The 25,780-nt window shown below is 40.3% G+C and overlaps 1 protein-coding gene across 1 annotated transcript in view; it reads right to left on the reverse strand.

Annotated features, from left to right (window-relative positions):
- Positions 1-25,780, reverse strand: part of GPC3 (glypican 3) — a 411,502-nt gene that overhangs the window by 118,856 nt on the left and 266,866 nt on the right. The window contains exons 4-5 of the mRNA XM_036931239.2: positions 21,192-21,325; positions 3,166-3,291 (exon numbers count right to left, since the gene is read on the reverse strand). Coding sequence (XP_036787134.2) covers positions 3,166-3,291; positions 21,192-21,325 — 260 coding nt within the window. The remainder of the gene's footprint in view (positions 1-3,165; positions 3,292-21,191; positions 21,326-25,780) is intronic.

Here is a 25,780-nt window from a genome sequence, read left to right on the forward strand (position 1 = left end):
GTCTCCACTGACAGATCTCTTTTCCTTTCAGGATGCTTGATTTTCATAAATTTTCTTCACTAAAAGTAAAACATTTTCAAAGGAACACAAACCCAACCTATAAAGATAACAAAGTGACAAGCCATTTGGCCATATGAAATGGCAACTGTTACCTCAGACTAAATTAAATGAGAAATTCATGAAAAGCTCTGGAAAGAGGTTTTAACTATGGATGAGACACGTAGTGCAAAGTTAATCTTTATCAATGGTACAAATAGAGGACACACATGTCCTCAGGCTACAGAACTTCATATTATTAAATGTATATTCTTGAGTAATTTTTTTTAAAAATCTAGTTTGACACTATTCCCTAGCCATCATTGTATTAGGTCAGTAATTTAAGTATAGGTTAATTACAGCCCAAGGTTACTAACCAAGGAAGAGTCAGTTCCTGGATTGCATTACCCTTATTCTGGCTACAAATATGTTTTGTTTTCCTTCCTCTCTCTCCCTCCCTCCCTCCCTCTTTTCCTTCCTTCCTTCCTTTCCTGGATAGTATCTATCAACAATAAATGTTGTTTTGGAAAAGTAGATTTTTCAAGGGTATAAACAGGAGTTTGGAATAATAGCTTTCTCCATACTATAATATTTATTTTATTGTTTTATTCAATACCCTAAGATGTTTAAAGCTAGCAAATTAAAAAAAAAATTCAGTTAACAGAGGTCTTTTAATGGTGCAAAGTGCATTTGGCTAACTTTCAGACTCATTCAAATTTAGCAAGCTTGGGATTCTACCATTCAATAGAACAGGACTTTCTTGGTTCTAGGGCAACATCCTTCATGAAAATATAATGGACATGAAGTAGAAGTAGTTTCTATGAGCAAAATTAAATTTTCAGAATCCCACTAATTCAAGAAAACATAGGCCTGGAAGAAATTCTCTTGAGTTAACCAAAACAGGATCATCTGATTATATTTTTTCTTGAAGACCAATAGAAGATCCATCCAGTGAGGTTAACATTTGCCTTCAACCATCACAACAATGTAGAAACCAATATAAGCACTTGCTACACAGTAGGTGCTTAAATATTTATCAACTGAATAAATGAATGAATGAACAAATACATTAGTAAATAAATATACTGCAAACTAAAATTTCCCTTTTAATAAGAGACCAAGGTTAGAAGATACGCTGCTTAAAAAAAATTAGTATTCAGAAATTGTTCATTTTCTACCATATTAACATACCAGTGGGTAAATAACTGGGATGGTTTCTCCTGATGTTTATGTAAGAACCACATATTTGAACTGCGGGCATTTTCCTTTTTAAGTATTGTTTTTACCTGTCTTAGAGCATCTGCTTCTTATAAAGCCAAATATCAACTGCTTTTCTCTGACAATTAAAAAACATAAATCATAACAGTTAAGGACATTTTCATGATTCTGCTTAGCACCTGATCAACTTTTAGGATGATAATTATATATTTCTCCAGAGTAGAGTGGGCTGCACCGGGCCATGAATACAGCTAGCCTGATCCACATGTGCTGGAGGGAAGTCTATCTCCCTGCAAGTTCAGTGCCTGAATTCAGGGTGGCATGCAACCTCCCTCTCATTAGCACCTCATTCGGACTGTCCCAGGTCAGTAAAAGAGTTCAGTTGAGAAAGAAGCCGTTTCCAGGCATGTTTGGCCTGTGCTGGGAAGAGGAGAGGTGGAGGGGAAAGGGAGGAAAAAGAGAAGTAACGTGAACTGAGCTTGTTCACGTGAACAGTATGTACCAGTCTGCAAGGGGCTTTACACTATGGCCTCACCTAATGGTTGTCACAGCCCTGTGAGGTGCCCTTCCTTTATAGAGGAGGCCTTGAGACTTTCTAGGTTAAGTGATTCACCCAAGGCCATATACACAGTAAGTAACAGAATGGAAATGCAAACCCAAATTCAGCTGGCGCCAAAGCCTTCCTCTGTCTGTTCCATTACCTGCTAATTCATTCCATTAGTATCCTGTGTCCTGATACTGGGTCCCACTAGAATGTCACTCCTCACAGCAGGTTCCTGGCTTTTCCTGTTCACTCTCATATCCCCAGCACCTAGCTTGGTGCCTAACGCATAGTATCTTGAAACATAAATGTTGAAGGTATGAACAAATGAATAAATAAGAAAAAAAAACAACGTCAGAGGGGTTCTAATCCAACCATCTCATTGTTGAGATGGGGAAGCTGGGGCCCAGAGGGATGAGGTCACTTGCTCTGGGTTAAGCAACTCCTCAGCGAAAGATTGGGAACTCGAGCTCAGGTCTGTTTTGTATTCTCCTCACCAACACACTACCACTTGCACAAACAAACATTTTTGAAAGCATGTTCATCAACTCCATGTGGTTTCCTAAGCATTCTACCCTCCTGATTTAATTCCTTAATTGCCAGCTCTTCCTTACACATGCAAAGCAATGGAGGGTAGGAATGACATTAGTCCCCTGCGTGGCTATGAGTGAAAGCTCTGTGAGAACAGGAAAATTTGCCTGTTTTGTTCACTTCAACGTGACTGGCACTTAGAAGGTGCTCAGCAAATATTTGCTGAATAAATGAATATATACTCTTTCCTTTCCAGTGATAAGCAAATTCTTCCTAGATAACAGATATTAGCACAGGCTATACACACACTCAAATGGTCAAACATTTCAGTAAAACTCAGTGGAATGTTACTCCTTTTTCCCTCCCCTTTCTTCTGTCTTCTGTCTTCATCTATAACATGGGGGAAAATAGTAGGATTTCTTTCACAGGATTGGTGTAAGGACAAAAATGTTAATACAGACAATCACTTAGCCTGGAGCCTAATATGTGGTTCACTCTCAATAAATGATAGTTATTACAGTGAATATGAGTTCTGCAAATCAATCAGTAAGGGCTTGCGTAATGAGGAGATGCAGGAAGCTGGAGACCATTATGTACATGCTCTACACTTTGCAAAATGTCCCTGAATACCTAGCTCTCTACATGCTTCAAAGTCTGTAAACTCTATGAGGGTTACATTATATACAGCATCCAGCATGTCATAGATGCTCATGCGTATGTTTTCTCTAGAATTTTTCTTGTGAAAGTAATGGAAGCAGAGAGAAGGCATAACTAACTTTGAGAAGAACACATGATGAATATTCCTCAATACTGCTCTATTTAACACTCAAAAAGATTACCTCTCCACGAGTTCTTGTCCATTCCAGCAAAGAGTGTCATTTTCGGCCACAGGGCTGTGGCTGCAGATGTAGCCAGGCAAAGCACTATAGAAGCTGATGAAAGATTTCAACTTCTGAATTAGTTCCCTGAAAGGAAAAGAAAACATCTGTGCATAAGAGGCAAGTAAACCCAGTATGAGTAAAGTTTAATTTCCTTATCAGCATGACAGAAAGGCTCTGCCAGGCTGATTAGAGCAATAAATGATTTTTAAAGACATCCTTGGCTACAAGGCCGCAATTTAGTTTTAAAAAAATCAATAAAATGATATTTTTAAAAAGTTGCCTGCCATATAAGGTGCTGTTCCTATCAGAAGGATGATTTAATTCCAACATTCATTTCTAACACATTCAGCCTCCATTTTTTGTTCAGAATGCTGTTACCTACATTCTCAAAGGTGCTGATTACAAGGCACACCACAGCACTACATATCTTTTGGTTTATGAGTGTAATTGAGTGCACTGATTGTAATTTACAATGCTATTGCCCTAGAGATGGCCCCTTTCCATATAGGCTCTGGCTAATAGTCACAGATCAGAACTACAGGGTGCTCAGAGCACTATAAGCTCTACAAAATTCTGCTGACACTATAGTCAGAGAAGCTCACATCAGCCAGAGAAGGAAGGTTTCTTTGTTCTTTGTCTGTATATTGTGTTCCTATGAGGGGATAGGGAGTGATTCTAGTACATTTTATCATTTATTTGCTTTGGCTTTTATGCTCTATATGACAAGTGTGTGTGTGTGTGTGTGTGTGTGTGTGTGTGAGAGAGAGAGAGAGAGAGAGGAGAGAGCGTGCATGAATGAATGAGTGAAACATATTATGTATGCAAATATGTAAAACACACACATAAATACCCAGCAAGATTTCTGGCCTATTATCTTGTTTCAGATGTACATGGACACAACAAAATAAGGCAACATAGACTGGAGAGAAGTGGATATGCCTGAAGAAAGATTAAAATATCTATGCAATAGTTATCCAGTGGTAAAGAAACAAAAATAAAATACTCTTTGTTTTCTAAAGCAATGTTCCTGGTAGAAAGGAAACGAAGCGTTCTTCATATCCAAGTCTATCTTAAGTCTCTACTAAGAATTTTGGAGATTCTGGCCAGGGAATTTGCTGGCAGTGGAGTAATTATTCAGTACTGTCTCCAGGCTAAGAGTGGACTGGCCTGATATATATGCCTCTGGAGGAGCCAGAGGCCTGAATCTCATTTGGACACTGGTGGGAGTCCTGAGCCCAGAATGCCTTCTGGGGGTTATTCTCAGATCTTGCCAAGTAAGGAATAGTGGTGGAAATTATTTTCTTGTGTCTTTCTGTTTTATTACCACAAAACAATTCATTTCAACTAATGATTTAAAAGAGAGAGAGCTTATGATACTTAGCACATTTTCACAAAGGCTTGCTCACAGTAAAGCCAGAGTGACAGACGAAACAACTCAGGAAAGGTTATTGGGACAGGCATAACCCCAATACCCAAACAGTTGCTTCCTGCTCTGCGCAAACCCCCTTGCAGCCTATGCCTGGTGGCTGAGCTCCGTCACTCTCCAAGTGAAGAGGCTCAATGCAGGGCTCTGAAAATAAAAGTCAACATTATAGTTTCTCACAGAGGAAAAAGATGGGTTCAATTAACGCTAATAGGAGAGATGTTCTGTTTTACAAGGTAATAATACGGTTCCCAAGAGTAGAAACTGAAAGACTAAGGGTCTGAGGCTGAGTAATTCCCCACACTTCATGAGGAAATGGAATATGGCCATTAGTCTATGGGAAGCGATGGGCCTCTCTTTAATGAAAGAGTTTCCCTTAGGCCTCTTCCTACCTCCCAACTCTCTCTCACTAAAATTGCGCATGGCAAGAAAAATGGAACTCATAGCAAAGCCATCCAATTTGACTTCCAGCCCTAGAAGTTAAAAAACACCGTGAACTTCTCTCAGCCTCCCAACCCTTGCAGTTTTCTTGGCTGATTATAAAGATCATCAACAAGTTGGAGAAGGTTCAGAGAGCGTCTATCGAAATGTAAAGGGGATGAGGAGCTGTGATAAATAATAAGCCCTCCCTCCCACTTTAGTATGAAAGGGTATAATTTGGGGTCAAGGTAAACGTTTTAGATAACCACAAAGAGTGAATTTAGGGGAATCTCTTTGACACTTGAACCCGGTAACTTGGGGAAATAAAAGGCCATCCTACTTCACAGCGTACTCATTATCTTTACAGGACATATAGGATGGACCTAGGAAGAGATTGTGCTTTAAAAACTTGCTCCTGAATTATTTTAAATGTAGAACACAGTTTCATTTAGCAATGATGCTGTAATGATGCTTGGATTTTTCAGAACAGCCCATTAGAACCTGTTAGCAGTAGCTAAGAGCACTGATTTTGGAGTCTGACTCGTGTGAGTTTCAAATGCCAGTCACTCCCTTTTTTATTTAGCAGTGAAATGTTAGACAAATTGTTGACTTCTCTGAGCCCTGGTCTCCTTATCTGTAAAATGAAGCTAGTGATAGGTTGCTGTGATGATTAAATGAGATAATGCATGTAAAATGTTTAGCATAGTACCTGGCACAGAGTAATCCCTCCCACCATGGTAGCCATTGCCAATATTACTGTTATTATGAACCTGTAGAATATAAATATATTATATACGTGAATACATATTATATTCCAGATCAGTTTTTGTATGCAAGACACGTAAGATTTTTTTTAAGTTCCAGGTAACTTTATGTATGCGAGACAAATAAATCCTTCATCCTACAACTGCATTCTCTCCCCAGATACTTTTCCTGGTATTCATTTTCAGAGACTAGCTAGCTGTTGAGCTGGGTAAACCACTGGAATAACCCAGTATAGCAGTTTGAATGGTCTTTGCCTGGTAGGAAGGTGGTGGTGGCCTTCACAAGGATTTGTGTGTGAGAATCAGATGTGGAGGGCCAAGAAGAAGTCAAGTTAAAAAATATCAATTAGTCATCAGGGAAATACAAATCAAAACTAGTGAGATACTACTTCACACCCACTAGGATCACTGTAATAAAAAGGACAAACAATAAGTGTTGGCGAGGATGTGGAGAAATCGGTACCCTCATACATTGTTGGTGGGAATGCAAAATGGTGCAACCGTTGTAGAAAAATATGGCAGTGCCTCACAAAGTTAAGCATAGTGCTACCATACAACCCAGGAGTTCCAGTCCTAAGTATATATCCAAAAGAACTAACAACTACTCAAACTTCATCCAATGCAGTGTTATTCAGCCTTAAAAAGGAATAAAGTATTCATACATGCTATAACATGGGTGAACCTTGGAAACATTATGCTAGGTGAAAGAAGCCAATCATGAAAGACCACATATTATATGATACCATTTATGTGAAATGTCCAGGGCAAATCTACAGAGACATAAAGTAGGTTAGAGATTGTTCAGGCTGGGGGATGAGGTTGGGGAATGATAGCTGAAGGGTATGGGATTTCTTCTTGAGGTGATGAAAAGGTTCTAAAATTGACTGTGGTGATGCTTGCACATATCTGCGACTATACCAGAAATAGTTGAATTATACACTTTCAGTGGATGAATTGTATGTTATAACAGCTTTATTGAGATATAACCCCCAAAAACGGTAGAAAAGAGAAGAAATATATCTCTGAGAAAGAGAGGCTTGTCTGCAAGGGGAGGGATGCCCCTTGGAACAATGGAAGGAGACAGGAGAGCTGGGAAAAAGCCACGTGTGTGGATGGACATGAAATAAAAGCATGGGTGAGAGGAAAGGAATTTGTAAAGAGCTGCAGCTTTAGTACCGTAAGAGCTATCAACAGTGGTTAAAATCTAATTTTTCCTTTATCTTTCAAAACGAAGTCTGTTGGTTTTCTTTCTCATTGTGAAAGAAATAGTTGTTCACTATGGATGATTTAAAAACTATAGAAAAGTAGAAAGGAAGAAACTCTATTTGCAGTCCTTACCAGCCAAAAATAATTGCTTTTAAGATTTGGATATATGTCCTTCTTGACTTTTTTTTCTCGTAAAGGTTTATGTTCATTTCTCTAAAACCTATTCTTCTTGATAGGCTTGTTCACTGAGTTCTCTTGGGTTCCCAGTGTGTATTATTCCGCAATATTAGAATCCACATAGACTATAGGGTGGATTTGATTTAGAAAAGCACCTCAGAATAACGAAATAAATGTCGGTTCTCAAAATAATTCCTGGGGGTGGGGGGATGAGGCAGTGCCCACCTTTGGGAGAACAAAGAGCAGGGCCCCAGCACATGTAGCAAGCTGGCCAATACCTTTGAGTCTCCAGGTACAGTGTTACAGTGCAGGCCATTCCTTCATGCAAAACCTTCCGAATAGTGTAAGAAAGCACACCTTGGCTTCCAAAAGAAACTTTGATTTTGGTAAATAAATCCAGACATACTATTTTGCCGGGTACAAGAAAGACTTCTAAGCTCTTGGACAGTTAATGAGCTTTCTGAAAGAGAGCGGCAACAGGTGCTAACGTCCTCCAACACTACAGCCCTAGTGTGACAGGGCTAGTTTGCCTCCTACCAAGTTTCTGGGCCTCTCTCCTTCCCCTCTTCTCTGTCACTCCTTCCTAAACAGGTTCTGGCATGGGAAAGAAGTGTATTTGATTTTTATCTTTTCTTGAACAAAACTTTCTATTCCCCTGCTTATACTTTTAAAAGGAGGTGAGGCGAATATTTCTATTTCTCTCTTTAAGGAAAGATTCCTAAAACTAAATGGACGTATTAATTACTCATGTATGACTCAGTCCAGATCCCTTTTCTTTGTGCTAGTAGACCATGACAGACAGCAAAGGAATCTCCAGCCATGGACTAAGGCAGTCTGCTCAACAGAATTGTCTCTAGAAAAAAAAAAAAGGTAGAAAGTCTGGACAATTAGTTGCCCAGGATGGGAAAAACAATTTGATTGAAGGGAATGTTCTTTGATTCCAGTTCTACTTTATTCTCACACATACATGCTCAACATGCCATCTGACATATAAGTAGCAGAGTCTATGGCTCTCACTTAGGACAAACTCAACACTTGCTTATAGCAGTCAGCTCAGGAAAAAGTCTCTTCTTAGAGGTTTCCATTCAATGTGTTAAATGTGGAACGAAAGGACAGGGCCCCTTTGCATGCACAAGCCATTTTGAAATATTGCGGCGGGGTGCATGTGATCTCCCCTGGAGGGCTCTCACCATCCTCAAGAGGAGCGTCCCCTGCCTGGGCTGTGGGGGAAGGGACTCTATGATTGGCTTGGGCGGGCATCAAAGCATCACTAATTGGAAACCATTGCAAGCAAAAACAGCCTTTCATCCCCAACTGCAGATCCCGAACTTTCCTCCTTTATCATTAAGGCTTTACTTTTTATTATAAAGTAATATGCTCATTATTACTTTCGAAAATTGAAAACACAGAAAAGCACATAAACTGAAATAATTATAATTGGAATGATGCAGGATCACGCTTAATTGTGCTGCAGATAACCTTTCCCAGTCTGACCCCAAACTCTCATTTTCTACCAGTCCAGAGACCAGCCCACACTATTTCTCATGATGTTCCCTTTGCCTGGAACACCCTCTTTTCCCTCATCCATCTGTGGAACTTCTACTATTCTTTCAAGGCCCAGCTCAAGAGAGCCACCTTTTCCAAGAAGCTTTTCTTGAATCTTGCCACCCTTTTGTACATAGCTCTGTTCTGGCACTTGCCCCAAGATATAAAAACTCTTCATGTGCGTGCCTGTCTCCCTTACTAGGTTACGAGCACCTCTTATTCGGCACCGTCCAATCCTTCCACAATGCTGAGCCTAGAGATGGTATTGACAAATGTTGAGAGAAGTAGAGTCCTAGTTAGGGCAGAATGACTTATACTGGACCCAAACCTCATTGATTCCCTCAGGACATAACTTTGTTGATTTGTTCCAAGGGTGGAAGGCCCCACTCAACTCACAAAGCTGCCTAGCCAAAGGAGAGCAGCAGTCTTCGAGGGAGGGGGTTAAGTCCTGCTTTCGGACCAGGGAGCTGAGATCAGCTTTCGGTCCCTTCTTTCTAGGTCATTTACTAGTGCCACCTAATTCACTGCCCCTTTAGACCAAGTCAGAGGGGCAGGGAGGAGAGGGAGTGCCGGAAGGAGGAAGCTGGAATCCCTAGCGTAATTTCACAAGGGTGGAGGCACTGTGTGATTTTCTCACAGGTTAGCAGCTGTGTCATATCCTTGGTATGGAGATGCAGGATGGACTTTTCCGTTATAGATTTTGAACTTGGGAAAGGGGGAGATACTGTTTATGTATTCTACTAAACTTTATGGGGGATATGCAAATGACAGCATAAACAATGTCATAAGGGAGGTGGCGGAAGAAATATGCAAGAGACCTGGGAGGGAGAGGCTGACACCTGAGCTGGGCTGAACATACTGGAGCTGCACAGGGTTAGGAAAATCTCATTTCTTCTATTCTGGTTGTACTACTTGTACATCTTGTCCTGCCCTCACTGTTTTAAATCTGGGAACAGATATTTCCACTACTTCTACCTTAAAGGAACTCTGAGACCCATACATAAGCTACTAGCTGAGTATTAAATCGCCTTTAAACTGAACTAAGCTATTCCTAAGATTCGTTGTGTGTTGCAAACTACCCAGCTGGGGGCAGACAAAACAAACAGATGACTTCTGAATGCTACCAAAGGGATCCTGCATTTCTTTGTGTGTTGTTATTTTAATAAGGCAAAGGGCTTTTCACCTCATAATCAGATTCAGACAGCTTGCTTACAACCTTCACAGGCTGAATGCTACAATAGAGTTCCTTTTCCAATTATCATACTTTTAACCACAAAGGATGGAGCTTGGGCATGGGTGTGAAGGCTGCTGGAGGCACATATATTTTTCTGGACAGTGTGAAATGCTGTGCAGAACATACTGAGAAATTATAGAGGCACTAATACTCTGCCAAAACAAGCGCTCCTAATAACATCAGATTGCAGGGGCCAGGGCATTTAGCAAGAGATCATCTTAATCCACAATTCTCCTTTCTCCCTAAGAGGGTTTACAATGCTTATTTGAGGGAGTTAATGAAATCAGACGCTCTGTTGCTGTTTTGTTTTCTTATTCTACCAGAGAATTCAGAAAGAATGGCTCCATCTCAGACTCTAATGACTCAGTTTGCAAAAAAAAAATGAAAAAAATCGTGGGGCGGGGTCCTGATCCCAACACCCAAATGAGCTCTTGCCTGACCACCACTTCCTCAAGTCTACAGGCTTTGCAATTTCTCTTAATATCTTTTCTTTGGGAGTTAGCAACAAGTTCAAAAATGAATCTAAACAAAGAGCCAACTCTGAGTGCCCAGCTAAGAAGCCATTTGTCAATTTCCCCTTTCCTTGGAGGAACCAGCACTACCCGAGCCCTCCCTGGTATGACGAAAGGGCCTAGGTCCCACAGAGGCCAAGAGAGATGCCATGGCGGCAGGGCCTTGTTAACTAACCCTCCTACTTACTCAGCAATGTGTCTAGGTTGGCAGGGTAATGTCAAAATGGGACTGAGTTGGCGTGTTTACTTAGGAAAAGCTCTTTGATGATTCTGTTACAAATTCATATACCACCACTTCCACGAAGCCTCCATTATGACTTCCTGGGCAGAAATTCTCTTCTTTCCCTGTAGGCTGCCTCTATAGACTCTGGACATTCTTTTACTTTTATAAAGCTGTTTTGGAATTATTTGTATTTAAGTCTATTTCCACATTAGACTGATTTGAAAAGCAGAGAGTATGTCTTGATTTTCAGTGCCTAGTATACATTCTGGCACCTAATAGGTGTCTCCTCAGTGTCCACTAAGTTGTTAAGGCAATATAAATTATCATATAATATACAAATATATGTTATAAACATACCATAATAAAATATTTGTTATAATTTCTATTTTATATGTTAACTGTATAAATAACTTGTAAGTATTATATGAATCATTCACTTAGTCCAATATGTAAGGACTTTGCACAAGTTAAAGATCAACAACAGGTAAATTCCTTAGGTGGTTTGGGCAAAGAGTGAAAGCCATGGAGAACAATGGACAAAGGACCATCAGGGGCTAATGAGGGCCTGGAGAAAGGGCCAGATTTTGTCTTTCCAGAAAGACAAAAACTTCCCAAAGAACCCCTATGCTATAGAACCTATGAAATGGTTCTCAAATATTTTGGTGCCAGGACCCTTATGGTGGTTTTCAAATATGTCCACAAATTTTTTCCGCGCTCCTTCCTTCAAGAGGTTAATCTTCTTCTCCTTGAGTGTGGACTAGACTGAGAGACTCACTTCTAACAGACCAAATATGTCAGAATTGATAGTATGTCACTTTTGAGACGAGATCATAAAAGACATCTCAGTTTCCTCCTTGCTCTCTTCCATGGCTCACTTATTCTGGGGAAGCCAGTGGTCATGTTGTAAGGGCTCATAAAGGCCATGTGGTGAGGAACTGAGGCCTCCCTCCAATAACCAGTACTGACTTGCTAACTGTGTGAGTGAGCCATGTTGGAAGTGGATCCCCCCCTCCCCCAGCCTCAGTCAGCAGGGCAGATGACTGTAGCCCCAGGCAACATCTTCACAGACATTTCTTTAGAGATGGAGAACCACCTATCCTAAGCCAGTCCTAAATTCCTGACAGAAACTGTGAGAGAATAAGTGTTTTGTTTTAAAATCACTGTTTTGGGGTAATTTGTTATACAGCACTGGATAACTAATATAATCCCTTTACACTAAATTACTGAGGGCCCCAAAGAACTTTTGTTTATATGATACGTATCTATTGAGATTTTCTGCTTTAGAACTTAAAATTCAGAAAAAAATTAAAATTTTATTATTAATTTTAAATTAATGAGGAGCCATTACATGGTAACATAAATAATGGTTTTCATGAAAAAACAGTGAGAAAAGCAACATTGTTTTTGCATTTTTACAACATATCTTTACTGCCTGGCTTACTAAGAGACAGCTAAATTCTCCCATTGGCTTTTGCATTTAATCTGTTGCAGTATGTTGTTTTGGTTGAAGTATGTGGACCAAACCGAGCTTCAGATAGATATGTAATTAGCAAAAGGAGGATCTCACAGTCCCCCTGAAAGAGTCTCTGGGAGTCCCTAGATCCTGAAATCACACTTTAAAATGCTGCTACCGGAAAACTAGAAATTCATTAGGTTGTAAGTCAACAAAAAAGAAGAAAACAGGACTTCGTGAAATGCTTCTTTGGCAGACTCTCTCTCAAGCAGCCTGACTGCCTTGTCTCTCTCTAAACTGTATTATATATAACTAAAAATTATCATTTAAAAATCTCCTGTAGTCAATGGATATGCACAGAGGAATTTAGCCCAAATCTGAGGTGTTACTGATTTCATCTCCTAATTTTCCATCTATCGGCCAATCTATGCCAATCCCTCCAAGTCATCAGGAAGCAGAACTCATGTCCAGCGATCCTTGAGCCAGTGGCATGGCTGGCTACAGACTCAGTGCTCTTGGGGAAGTCAGTTCTAGATTTGTTTTGGGCTTCCACCCAATTTCTACCTCCTATCTATACCCTTGAAACCAGAATACAGGAGGAAATCTGGCTGGAGGGAGGAGAAATGAAGACGATAAGAAACAAACTTGAATTTAGTCCCTTGACTATGGTCTTTAGAAATAGGAATCAAACCCTTTATTTCATCATTCTTAAAAAAGTAGACTGTGCCATGTGTGTTTGTACACGAGTACGTCCTGCCAGTTTCTCTCTGGTGAATTCAACTCTGACTCACTGTTAATGGGAAAAGCCACAAACCAGGTCATGGAATTGCTGAACCGAATCATAAGCAGAAAATGTTTTGTTTAATCAGTAAAGATCTTGAATAGAGAAGTCCATTCCACCCTGTGTTGCTGTGCTGTATATTTACATATGGTAAATTGATATTTAAATATGACTTGGAGATAATACAGTATCTTTTTCTCTTTAATGTTGATAGATGATAGAACTTAATTAACCAAACACTTCACTCAGAACTAAATAACACGTATTAAAGAAGCTTCACTCCAGTGGCTTTTGACCTTAAAACACAATTACTGAAGAGAGGCGGAGCCAACATGGCGGCGTGAGTAGGACAGTGGGAATCTCCTCCCAAAAACATATATACTTTTGAAAATACAACAAACACAACTAGCCCTAAAAGAGAGACCAGAAGACGCAGGACAGTGGCCAGACTGCAGCTACACCAGCGAGAGCCCAGCGACTGGTGAAAGGGGTAAGATACAAGCCCCGGCCCGGCGGGACCCGAGCGCCCCTCCCCCCAGCTCCCGGCGGGAGAACAATAGGCAGAGCGGGAGGGAGACGGAGCCCAGGACTGCCGAACACCCAGCCCCAGCCATCCGGGCCAGAGCGCAGACACAGTACATGCCCAGGGGGCCCTGGATACTGGGGGAACAGGGAGTAAGACCTCTGAGCGGGTGCTGAAGCTGATGCCCCGTGACAAAGAAAAGTGGGGGCTTTTTGAAAGTCTTAAAGGGACAGGGACTTAACAGCTGGACGGAAACAACCCAGGTCACAGTACAGCAGCTGGAAATTACAGGGAAAACCGGGTGCACTAACCCCCTGGGCAACAGCTCTGAGACCCCTCACGGAGGCAAACAGTCAAGCAGCCCCCCCATCCATCACCCCACCGGGCGCTGCGAAAGCAGAGAAGCAGCCTGAGACAAACTCCGCCCACAGAAAGGGAAATTTCTCCCTTCCGGCCAGGCAAGACACAAAGACCCAGTCTACACGCAATTACCCAACACAAGCCACTAGGGGTCGCAGTTGCCCCAGTAAAGAAAGGCCAGTAGTAAGTGAAAATTTTGGCCCTCCCAGCTGACAGTCAATAGCACCTGTCAACATGAAAAGGCAAAAAAATATGATCCAGACAAGACTAACCCAGACAGCTTCAGCATCTGCTACATCTTCCCCTGAGAAGGAATCTGGGGAGATAGATTTAGCCAGTCTACCTGAAAAAGAATTCAAAACAAAAGTCATAACCATGCTGATGGACTTGCAGAGAAATATGCAAGAACTAAGGAAGGAGAATTCAGAAATAAAACAAGCTCTGGAAGGACTTCAAAACAGAATGGACGAGATGCAAGAGACCATTAATGGACTAGAAAACAGAGAACAGGAACGCAGAGAAGCTGATGCAGAGAGAGATAAAAGGATCTCCAGGAATGAAAGAATTTTAAGAGAGCTGAGTGATCAATATAAAAGAAATAATATAAGAATCATAGGCATTCCAGAAGAAGTAGAGAGAGAAAAGGGGATAGAAAATGTCTTTGAAGAAATAATTGCTGAAAATTTCCCCAAACTAGGGGAAGAAATGGCCTCTCAGACCACAGAGGTACACAGAACTCCCATGACAAGGGATCCAAGGAGGGCAACACCAAGACACATAATAATTAAAATGGCAAAGATCAAAGACAAGGACAAAGTATTACAAGCAGCCAGAGAGAAAAAAAAGGTTACCTACAAAGGAAAACCCATCAGGCTATCATCAGACTTCTCAACAGAAACCCTACAGGCCAGCATGATATACTTAATGCAATGAAACAGAAGGGCCTCGAACCAAGACTACTGTATCCAGCACGAATATCATTTAAATATGAAGGAGGGATTAAACAATTCCCAGACAAGCAAAAGTTGAGGGAATTTGCCTCCCACAAACCACCTCTACAGGGCATCCTACAGGGACTGCTCTAGATGGGAGCACTCCTAAAAAGAGCACACAACAAAACACTCAAAATATGAAGAAGGGAGGAGGAGGAATAAGAAGGGAGAGAAATAAAGAATCATCAGATTGTGTTTATAATAGCTCAACAAGCGAGTTAAGTTAGACAGTAAGACAGTAAAGAAGCTAACCCTAAACCTTTGGTAACCACAAACTTAAAGCCTGCAATGGCAATAAATTCATACCTTTCAATAATCACCCTAAATGTAAATGGACTGAATGCACCAATCAAAAGACACAGAGTAATAGAATGGATAAAAAAGCAAGATCCATCCATATGCTGCGTACAAGAGACTCACCTCAAACCCAAAGACGCGCACAGACTTAAAGTCAAGGGATGGAAAAAGATATTTCAAGCAAACAACAGAGAGAAGAAAGCAGGTGTTGCAATTCTGGTATCAGACAAAACAGACTTCAAAATAAAGAAAGTAACAAAAGACAAAGAAGGACATTACATAATGATAAAGGGCTCAGTCCATCAAGAGGATATAACCATTATAAATATATATGCACCCAATACAGGAGCACCAACACACCTGAAACAAATATTAACAGAACTAAAGGAGGAAATAGAATGCAATGCATTCATTCTAGGAGACTTCAACACACCACTCACTCCAAAGGACAGATCCACCAGACAGAAAATAAGTAAGGACACAGAGGCACTGAACAACACACTAGAACAGATGGACCTAATAGACATCTACAGAACTCTACATCCAAAAGCAACAGGATACACGTTCTTCTCAAGTGCACATGGAACATTCTCCAGAATAGACCACATACTAGGACACAAAAAGAGCCTCAGTAAATTCCAAAAGATTGAAATCCTACCAACCAACTTTTCAGACCACAAAGGCATTAAACTAGAAATAAACTGTTCAAAGAAAGCAAAAAGGCTCACAAACACATGGAGGCTAAACAACACGCTCCTAAATAATCAATGGATCAATGACCAAATCAAAATGGAGATCCAGCAATATATGGAAACAAATGACAACAACAACACTAAGCCCCAACTTCTGTGGGACGCAGCAAAAGCAGTCTTAAGAGGAAAGTATATAGCACTCCAAGCATATTTAAAAAAGGAAGAGCAATCCCAAATGAACGGTCTAATGTCACAACTATCAAAATTGGAAAAAGAAGAACAAATGAGGCCTAAGGTCAGCAGAAGGAGGGACATAATAAAGATCAGAGAAGAAATAAATAAAATTGAGAAGAATAAAACAATAGCAAAAATCAATGAAACCAAGAGCTGGTTCTTCGAGAAAATAAACAAAATAGATAAGCCTCTAGCCAGACTTATTAAGAGGAAAAGAGAGTCAACACAAATCAACAGTATCAGAAATGAGAAAGGAAAAATCACAACAGATCCCGCAGAAATACAAAGAATTATTAGAGACTACTATGAAAACCTATATGCTAACAAGCTGGGAAACCTAGGAGAAATGGACAACTTCCTAGAAAAATACAACCTTCCAAGACTGACCCAAAAAGAAACAGAAAATCTAAACAGACCAATTACCAGCAACGAAATTGAAGCGGTAATCAAAAAACTACCAAAGAACAAAACCCCCGGGCCAGATGGATTTACCTCGGAATTTTATCAGACATACAGGGAAGACATAATACCCATTCTCCTTAAAGTTTTCCAAGAAATAGAAGAGGAGGGGATACTCCCAAACTCATTCTATGAAGCTAACATCACCCTAATACCAAAACCAGGCAAAGACACCACCAAAAAAGAAAACTACAGACCAATATCCCTGATGAACGTAGACGCAAAAATACTCAACAAAATTTTAGCAAACCGAATTCAAAAATACATCAAAACCATCGTACACCATGACCAAGTGGGATTCATCCCAGGGATGCAAGGATGGCACAACATTCGAAAGTCCATCAATATCATCCACCACATCAACAAAAAGAAAGACAAAATCCACATGATCATCTCCATAGATGCTGAAAAAGCATTTGACAAAGTTCAACATCCATTCATGATAAAAACTCTCAGCAAAATGGGAATAGAGGGCAAGTACCTCAACATAATAAAGGCCATCTATGAAAAACCCACAGCCAACATTATATTGAATAGCGAGAAGCTGAAAGCATTTCCGCTGAGATCGGGAACTAGACAGGGATGCCCACTCTCCCCACTGTTATTTAACATTGTACTAGAGGTCCTAGCCACGGCAATCAGACAAAACAAAAAAATACAAGGAATCCAGATTGGCAAAGAAGAAGTCAAACTGTCACTATTTGCAGATGACATGATACTGTACATAAAAAACCCTAAAGACTCCACCCCAGAACTACTAGAACTGATATCGGAATACAGCAAAGTTGCAGGATACAAAATCAACACACAGAAATCTGTGGCTTTCCTATATACCAACAATGAACCAACAGAAAGAGAAATCAGGAAAACAACTCCATTCACAATTGCATCAAAAAAAATAAAATACCTAGGAATAAACCTAACCAAAGAAGTGAAAGACTTATATTCTGAAAACTACAAGTCACTCTTAAAAGAAATTAAAGGGGACACTAACAGATGGAAACGCATCCCATGCTCATGGCTAGGAAGAATTAATATCGTCAAAATGGCCATCCTGCCCAAAGCAATATACAGATTTGATGCAATCCCTATGAAACTACCAGCAACATTCTTCAATGAACTGGAACAAATAATTCAAAAATTCATATGGAACCACCAAAGACCCCGAATAGCCAAAGCAATCCTGAGAAAGAAGAATAAAGTAGGGGGGATCTCACTCCCCAACTTCAAGCTCTATTATAAAGCCATAGTAATCAAGACAATTTGGTACTGGCACAAGAACAGAGCCACAGACCAATGGAACAGACTAGACAATCCAGACATTAACTCAGACATATATGGTCAATTAATATTTGATAAAGGAGCCATGGACATACAATGGCGAAATGACAGTCTCTTCAACAGATGGTGCTGGCAAAACTGGACAGCTACATGTAGGAGAATGAAACTGGACCATCGTCTAACCCCATATACAAAAGTAAACTCAAAATGGATCAAAGACCTGAATGTAAGTCATGAAACCATTAAACTCTTGGAAGAAAATATAGGCACAAACCTCTTAGACATAAACATGAGTGACCTCTTCTTGAACATATCTCCCCGGGCAAGGAAAACAACAGCAAAAATGAACAAGTGGGACTATATTAAGCTGAAAAGCTTCTGTACAGCAAAAGACACCATCAATAGAACAAAAAGGAACCCTACAGTATGGGAGAATATCTTTGAAAATGACACATCCGATAAAGGCTTGACGTCCAGAATATATAAAGAGCTCACACGCCTCAACAAACAAAAAACAAATAACCCAATTAAAAAATGGGCAAAGGAACTGAACAGACGGTTCTCCAAAAAAGAAATACAGATGGCTAACAGACACATGAAAAGATGCTCCACATCGCTAATTATCAGAGAAATGCAAATTAAAACTACAATGAGGTATCACCTCACACCAGTAAGGATGGCTGCCATCCAAAAGACAAACAACAACAAATGTTGGCGAGGCTGTGGAGAAAGGGGAACCCTCCTACACTGCTGGTGGGAATGTAAGTTAGTTCAACCATTGTGGAAAGCAGTATGGAGGTACATCAAAATGCTCAAAACAGACTTACCATTTGACCCAGGAATTGCACTCCTAGGAATTTACCCTAAGAATGCAGCAATCAAGTATGAGAAAGATCAGTGCACCCCTATGTTTATCGCAGCACTATTTACAATAGCCAAGAATTGGAAGCAACCTAAATGTCCATCGATAGATGAATGGATAAAGAAGATGTGGTACATATACACAATGGAATACTACTCAGCCATAAGAAAAGGGCAAATCCAACCATTTGCAGCAACATGGATGGAGCTGGAGGGTATTTTGCTCAGTGAAACAAGCCAAGCAGAGAAAGAGAAATACCAAATGATTTCACTCATCTGTGGAATATAAGAACAAAGGAAAAACTGAAGGAACAAAACAGCAGCAGAATCACAGAACTCAAGAATGGACTAACAGGTACCAAAGGGAAAGGGACTGGGGAGGATGGGTGGGTAGGGAGGGATAAGGGGGGGAGAAGTAGGGGGGTATTAAGATTAGCATCCATAGCGGGGTGGGAGAAAGGGGAGGGCTGTACAACACAGAGAAGACAAGTAGTGATTCTACAACAGGTTGCTACGCTGATGGACAGTGACTGTAAAGGAGTATATAGGGGGGACCTGGTATAGGGGAGAGCCTAGTAAACAAAGTATTCGTCATGTAAGTGTAGATTAATGATTAAAAAAAAAATGCAGTTCCTATGTGGTGACCTCTAATGAGTTCTACACAATGATATAAAGGACATATAAAAGTGTAGGCAAAGGGTCTGTTTGTGTTTATACAGAGGATCAAAGCCTAATTTGGCTACCCCGAAAATGAACTAAGATATGATATGAAAGAGAACTTCCAACATCAGCACTCTCGGGAAGACTCATGCCAGAAGATGATCATCAAGAAACCCCAACAAAGATCCACGCACTGCTACAGCTGTAGATGCACTCATCCCACCAGCTCCTGGACTTGCCATGGGAATGAAGGAGATATCTAAGCTGGCCTGTGCATACAGTAAAACAACAAATTTGACTGGATCTATACTGTTGGAACTCAACCAAGAATTAGGAGAAGTGCAAATTGTAGCGCTCCAAAATCTTACAACTACAGACTATTTACTGTTAAAAGAACATATGGGATGTGAACAGTGCCCAGGAATGGGTTGTTTTAATTTGTCTGATTTTTCTCAAACTATTCAAATTCAGTTAGATAATAACCATCATATCATTGATAAGTTTTCACAAATGCCTAGGGTGCCTAACTGGTTTTCTTGGTTTCACTGGAGATGGCTGGTAATTACAGGTATGCTTTGGTTATGTAACTATACTCCTATTATGTTAATGTGCGTGCGCAATTTAAGTAGTAGCTTAAAATCTATACATGCTGAAGTTACTCTACAAGAAGATATGTCAAAGAAATAATCAATCTTCCCATGTTTTCTCCCGCCTGCTACTTCTATAGCTTTTCTTCTTCCTTCGTAATTACAACGAATTCTTAAATAGAATTCGTGCCTCATATCAAATTTACCGAGTATCATAACTCCTCCAAGTGGTAAAGATACCTCAAGACAAATGCTGGGCATAGAAGCCACAGGGCATAAATATGCAAAGAAATAAAAAGCTAACCATTTCAAACAATAAGGCTTCTCTCTCACTTACCAACTTAACATTTCCCTGTATGGCCCCGGAAGATGACTGGTTAGCCAGAGACGGGTAAGATTCCTCAAGGGAGGAACAACCTAAGACAGGCACAGTCGCAGGGGGGTCATCAGGTGAGAAATTGGGGATCAACAGAGGTGAGGCTTAGAACCTCACCCTCCCTGTTCTGAGAGAAATCTTCTGCATATGTGGATGTTTTATTGCCCTTGTCTAGCTTGGATTAACACATAGTCTACAGGCACACACCTGATCATCTACATTTGCTCTCTTACAACACTAAACTATGTTTTCTACCTTTATGTTGTATCTACCTACCACTTCAGCATTTTATTAAAAATAATAAAGAGAGAAATGTGGTATCCACATATAAATCAAGTATAAAAATCAAATGTGTATTCATATTTGAACTGACTGTTTATAGTTCATAATGCATGAGCAAAACCAAAAGTTTCTGTGATGACTGCCCTTGTACTGTTCACCATGTAACTTATTCACTATGTAAGAATTTGTTCTCCATGTAAGAACTTGTTCGTTATGCTTCAGAAGATTGGAGACTGACGAAAATTAGGCTTGGGGTGGATTAATGATTGTGCATTGAGCATTGACTCCCCTATACAGAATTTTATTGTTGTTAACAACCATTTGATCAATAAATATGAGAGATGCCCTAACAACAACAACCAAAAAAAAAGTACACACTTCCAATTGTAAAATAAATAAGTAACCGGGATGTAATGTATAGCATAAGGAATATAGTCAAAATATTGTAACAACTTGGTATGGTGATAGCTGGTACCTAGAATTATCATGTATATAAATGTTGAATCACTGTGTTGTACACCTGAAACTAATGTAATGTAATACTGTGTGTCAACTACCCTTCAATAAAAAATAATTATCTAAAAAAAAAACAAAAAAACAATTACTAATCATATGCTGAAATAGAGAAAAAAAACCTCTCACCTCCTTCGGCTGGCTAAGGTTTCTTCATGTTCTACACGAGCAACTTTTAATACCTTCTTGTCAATAAACAGATCTTCAGGATAATAAGCAGATCTATACTGGCGTTGTTGAGAATGGGCACATAACTTGCCAATCTGAAAAAAAGAAATGAAATATAATTATGTGATACTTTCACAGATATGATAGTAGAAACAAATTCGGAAATGCACTTCAATTTCTTCCCCAATTTCTCTTTAAAGAGCAGAATGAAGCTATTACTGGAGTCAAAAAAGGTGATCTGCTTTTAAGGCAAGGAACCATCTGTAGAAAAGAAGGCTGAAGGCTGGGGTGCAGGGTGCACTCCAAGCACAGCCTATTCAGAGATTTCCTAAGATGAAAAACGCCTTTTCTCTAATAGTGAAGTGCGCATTTGAGAGGGTCCTCCATACCGGACTTAGGCTATTGATACCTTTCGATGGTACTTGGTATTAATACGTATGAAGAGGTTCACAAATGGGAATTGCAAAGTTCAGTAAGAACTGGTGCCGAAAATGAGTGGGCATGTGAGTGATGTGTAGAGTAGTCTGTTCACTGAAGAGCAGCTCCCCATGTATAGATACTACTCCCGATGCTTATGAGCATTTTGTTATAAGATCCCAGCTAGGGTATTCTGAAAAAATGTGAGTGTACTTGCTCATCTGGCTTTCCTAAAAACACCCAAGGGAAGGAAGAAGGCAAGCGAACTAATCAATAGCCAATGTCATCAGCTATGAATCATGTATGATTGAATTAAGTCCAGGACTGAGAGTATTAAAGAATGTAGGTGCTCCAGAGAGGCTATCTGCTTTCCTCCCTTGCTCTTTCCATCTCTGCTCCCTTCCTTCCTCTATCCATTCATTCATTCATTCAAAAATATTTACTGGATGCCTCCCCCTAAAGCTTAGTTCTTTGACACTCATAGCAATGATAAAAAATGGCTTCAGCTTTCTTACTTACCTAAATTCTAAATGATTTATTTGGTTATTTATTTGGTGAAAACTTACAGATTGTTATTTTTTTCAATTTCAGACAAAAGCCTAAATGAACTTCTATATAAAGTAGAATGAATATTAACATGTCTCTTTTGTGCCAGACACTATGCTAAATGCTATCACCTCCATTTTATAGGTGAGGAAATTGAGGCTCAGAGAAGTTAAGTGATTTGCCTAAGACAAATTGGCAGTGGATTCACTGTCTCACTTTGAACCCATTTGTCTGACTTCAAAGCTTGGTAATATCACCTCCCTAGAAGACAATGCTTGATTTCAAGTTGCTTACATTCTATGTTTTGGAAAAAAATAAAAGAATCCCAGGCCTCAAAAACATAGCCAACATAGCCAAGGTGAATATATAGACTGTTGTACTCTTTAGAAACAATATTAGAAATGGCTTGTGAAGACAGGAATTATCTTTGTCACTTCTGTACCTCCATGGAATTCAGACTGGATTTTGTACACTGTTAGGCACTTGGTAAAGGCAAACTGATTGAAGTGAATTGAAGGAAATTCCTAGCATCCAGCCTGGCAAGCCATTCTATTGATAGGCCATGGGCTCTGTGTGCTAATCCACCTTCTGGATTTCTCAAGACAGCCCTGATAACATTTACTAAGTTATCTATCTTTATAAAGGCATAAATGGAATTTTTTATAGTTTGGGGAAATTTTTCATATATAAATTCTTGAATTAGAAAAAAAAATCTAGGATCGGCAGTAGCATTATCTCCATTTATGAAAGGCAATAGTGCCTATATTCTGATACTCAAACTAACTCTTCTCCTTAGTTTACCTTAACGGAAATGAAACAAAAGTTGCAGACACTAAAATACTCTGTTTGCCTATGGAACGTATGGTACTGAATTTTTTAGATGTGTTTATGCAATGTTATTTGATTTGGGCTAATGTTACCTTCAAATGAAGACTGCATTCCCTGATTTTGCCCTAACAGGTAGCAGTCTGGTAGGGTCCTTTAGCTTAGGGAACTGCCTGGCTGAGTGGGGAAGTCAAGTTCTAATTGCTTTGAAAGCAAATAATGATTAAAAAGGAATAACTGAAGGCAGACTTACATGATAAAATCATGTCCAACGACACGGACATGTTCACTTTGTTTAACTGCAGGAGAGCGTTTGTGCAACAAAACCTTGATTTTTGTTCCATAAATCTCACATATATGTGAGAGTCCATTTCACCAGGATCAAAGTATTCTTACCACATTCGGGAGCACAGACCACATTCTCTGGACTGACACCTGTTCCACATCCAGTACCAGAATCCAAATCTTCCACACATCTTTCCCAGTAACTCGTCTACTTGCAGCCCCCAGCTGTGCAATCTCCCTCCCCATTGAAAGTCTGCCCTTTGTATCAGTGAATACTAATTGGGCCACAGCAAGACTTTAAAGTTTTTAACCCCTCCCAACCTACTGGAAAGGGGTGCAGCTGAGGCCAAAGTAGGAAGGTTAAGAACAAATGAGAATGTAGCCAGTCTGCAGCCTGACCTTTCTTCCCAAGCCACCCAATGTGGCATTATCAAGCCAACTTCCCAAGGCTCTGTGTGGGGTAAGGGGCAAACAATGGTGTCCTGCCAACATCCCACTCCCCCATCTGAAATCTGCCACATCTTATCAGACAGGCTGTATTTTCCTCCACAAATCTACCATGAAGCAAATTCTTCTCATATACAAAGCATTTGTCAAATGTAGACCCCCCCTTTGGGCCCTTCTCCCCACATCTTTCACCTCCACGCTGTGTGAGCTGGAGGTGAATATTATGAGCTTATTTTGAGAAGTGGACATGAAAAGAAAACATAATTTACAAAGAGATGCGGTATTCACATTAAAGAGGTCCTTTCAGCTGCACATGTGGGAAACATCAGGCTATACTGGGAGACCGGGGTCTCACTCTACAGCTGCACTTGCTAAAGAAGCCAGCCTCCCAAGTGGCCTTTTAGAAATCAGTATCCTGCCCAGGAGTTTGAGGCTTTTAAATAGGAAGTGCAATCCAATTTCCTGTCACTGACTAATGTACCTAGTCAAGGATTGCCGCTACCTTTAAATTTAGTTAGTTGGAGGGAATTTATTGGACAGGTGAGTGTCTCTATCAATAGACTGGAATATAAAACCTTTTCGTTTTCCGTTCCCTGTGATTCCTGCATCAGAATCTGTGGCAGGGAAAGCAATAGTGTGCTGAAGTGTTGTAAGACTTGAAGCATAAGGAGGCAGGGCCTCTGACCGTATCTAGGCCAGCAAGTCATTCTAGCAACCTTAACACCATCCTTTTCTAACCAGGGTCTGGAGCACTGACTTTGTACATGCATGAGGAGAATCTGCTGCTGGGGCCCAGCAAGCTGTAGTGAAGAGTTCAGTAGACTGGGCACCCCGAGACCTGGCCTACAACCCTCACCCACAGCAGGACCTCGCTGGGACCTTCTCCCACAGCTTCACTCCACCTGTCACTGTAGTCTCACACAAAAGAGGAAGATATGGTATTTGAAGTGCTGTTTATTCTGGGCTCCTTTGAAAAAAAAGGTGAAAATTACATTCCAAGGAGAATACATTACCAGAGATTTTGAAACCATGCAAACCGTTTGGTTTGATGCAATTCACACATGTACCCCACAACTGACATGTTATGAAATGCAGGTACTCCATTGGTTAAAATCTAACTGTATTCATTGACAGGCTCCCATTTGCTGTTGGTTCTGGGAACTCTCAAGAGACAGTAAACTCAGACTTGATCTTTCCCTCTGGGCAGCCGAGCGAGAAAGAAAGTCTATATTATCAGCTTCACACAACAGCAATACCTCACATTTGTAACACAGTACCTTAGTAACTCCAGCCTAGGGCTTCCCAAATAACTTTGGCATCCATTCTACCTCCTCTCCAGTGAGGTCTACGACAACCCTCTGAAGCCTACAGAGCTGGTGTTATTAACTCCATTTTAGAGATGAGGAAAGTAAGGCTCACAAAGATTAAGGAACTTAAAGCAATGTCACAAGGCTAGAATCCAGATCTGACTCTAGAACTTATGTTTCTGCTTTTTATTTTTCCCCCAGTGTCATGACTTTTTGCTTCTCAGTATTGGGTGTAGCCCAGCTTTGTACTCCTGGACCCAATAATTGGACCCAACACCCCACCCATAATTGAAGAAGAGTCATGAGTATGAAGAATTCAAAAACATACTTCCATGAAGGGGCAGTTATTAAAGAAAAACAGAAAACTGACATCTAATTTTACGTTTCAGGCAGTATTTCTAGGGGAGTGATTTAACCTCTTTGGTCTGCCAGGTAAGAGGCAATTAGTAACCATACTAAAGGCCTGGATGTCAAGTTCTCTGGGAGACATGGCTCCCAGGTAGGTCCAGCCTACTGTGGGCTCCCTGCAGGATGTCCCTGGACTCTGGCTCCTGAAGTCAGTTTCTTGGATTGGCTACAAAATCTTTAATTCCTACAATTTAACCCAGGTCTGGTCTGATGTCTGGCCAGAGTATATTTTTTTGTGGTTACCCTCAAATGAAGATGCCAAATTGATCTTTGGCTACAAAAATGCAACAGGTTTAAGACTTTAGCTCTAATAGC

This window comes from Manis pentadactyla, chromosome X, assembly GCF_030020395.1.
Source record: "Manis pentadactyla isolate mManPen7 chromosome X, mManPen7.hap1, whole genome shotgun sequence".
In the NCBI taxonomy this organism is placed as follows: domain Eukaryota; kingdom Metazoa; phylum Chordata; class Mammalia; order Pholidota; family Manidae; genus Manis; species Manis pentadactyla.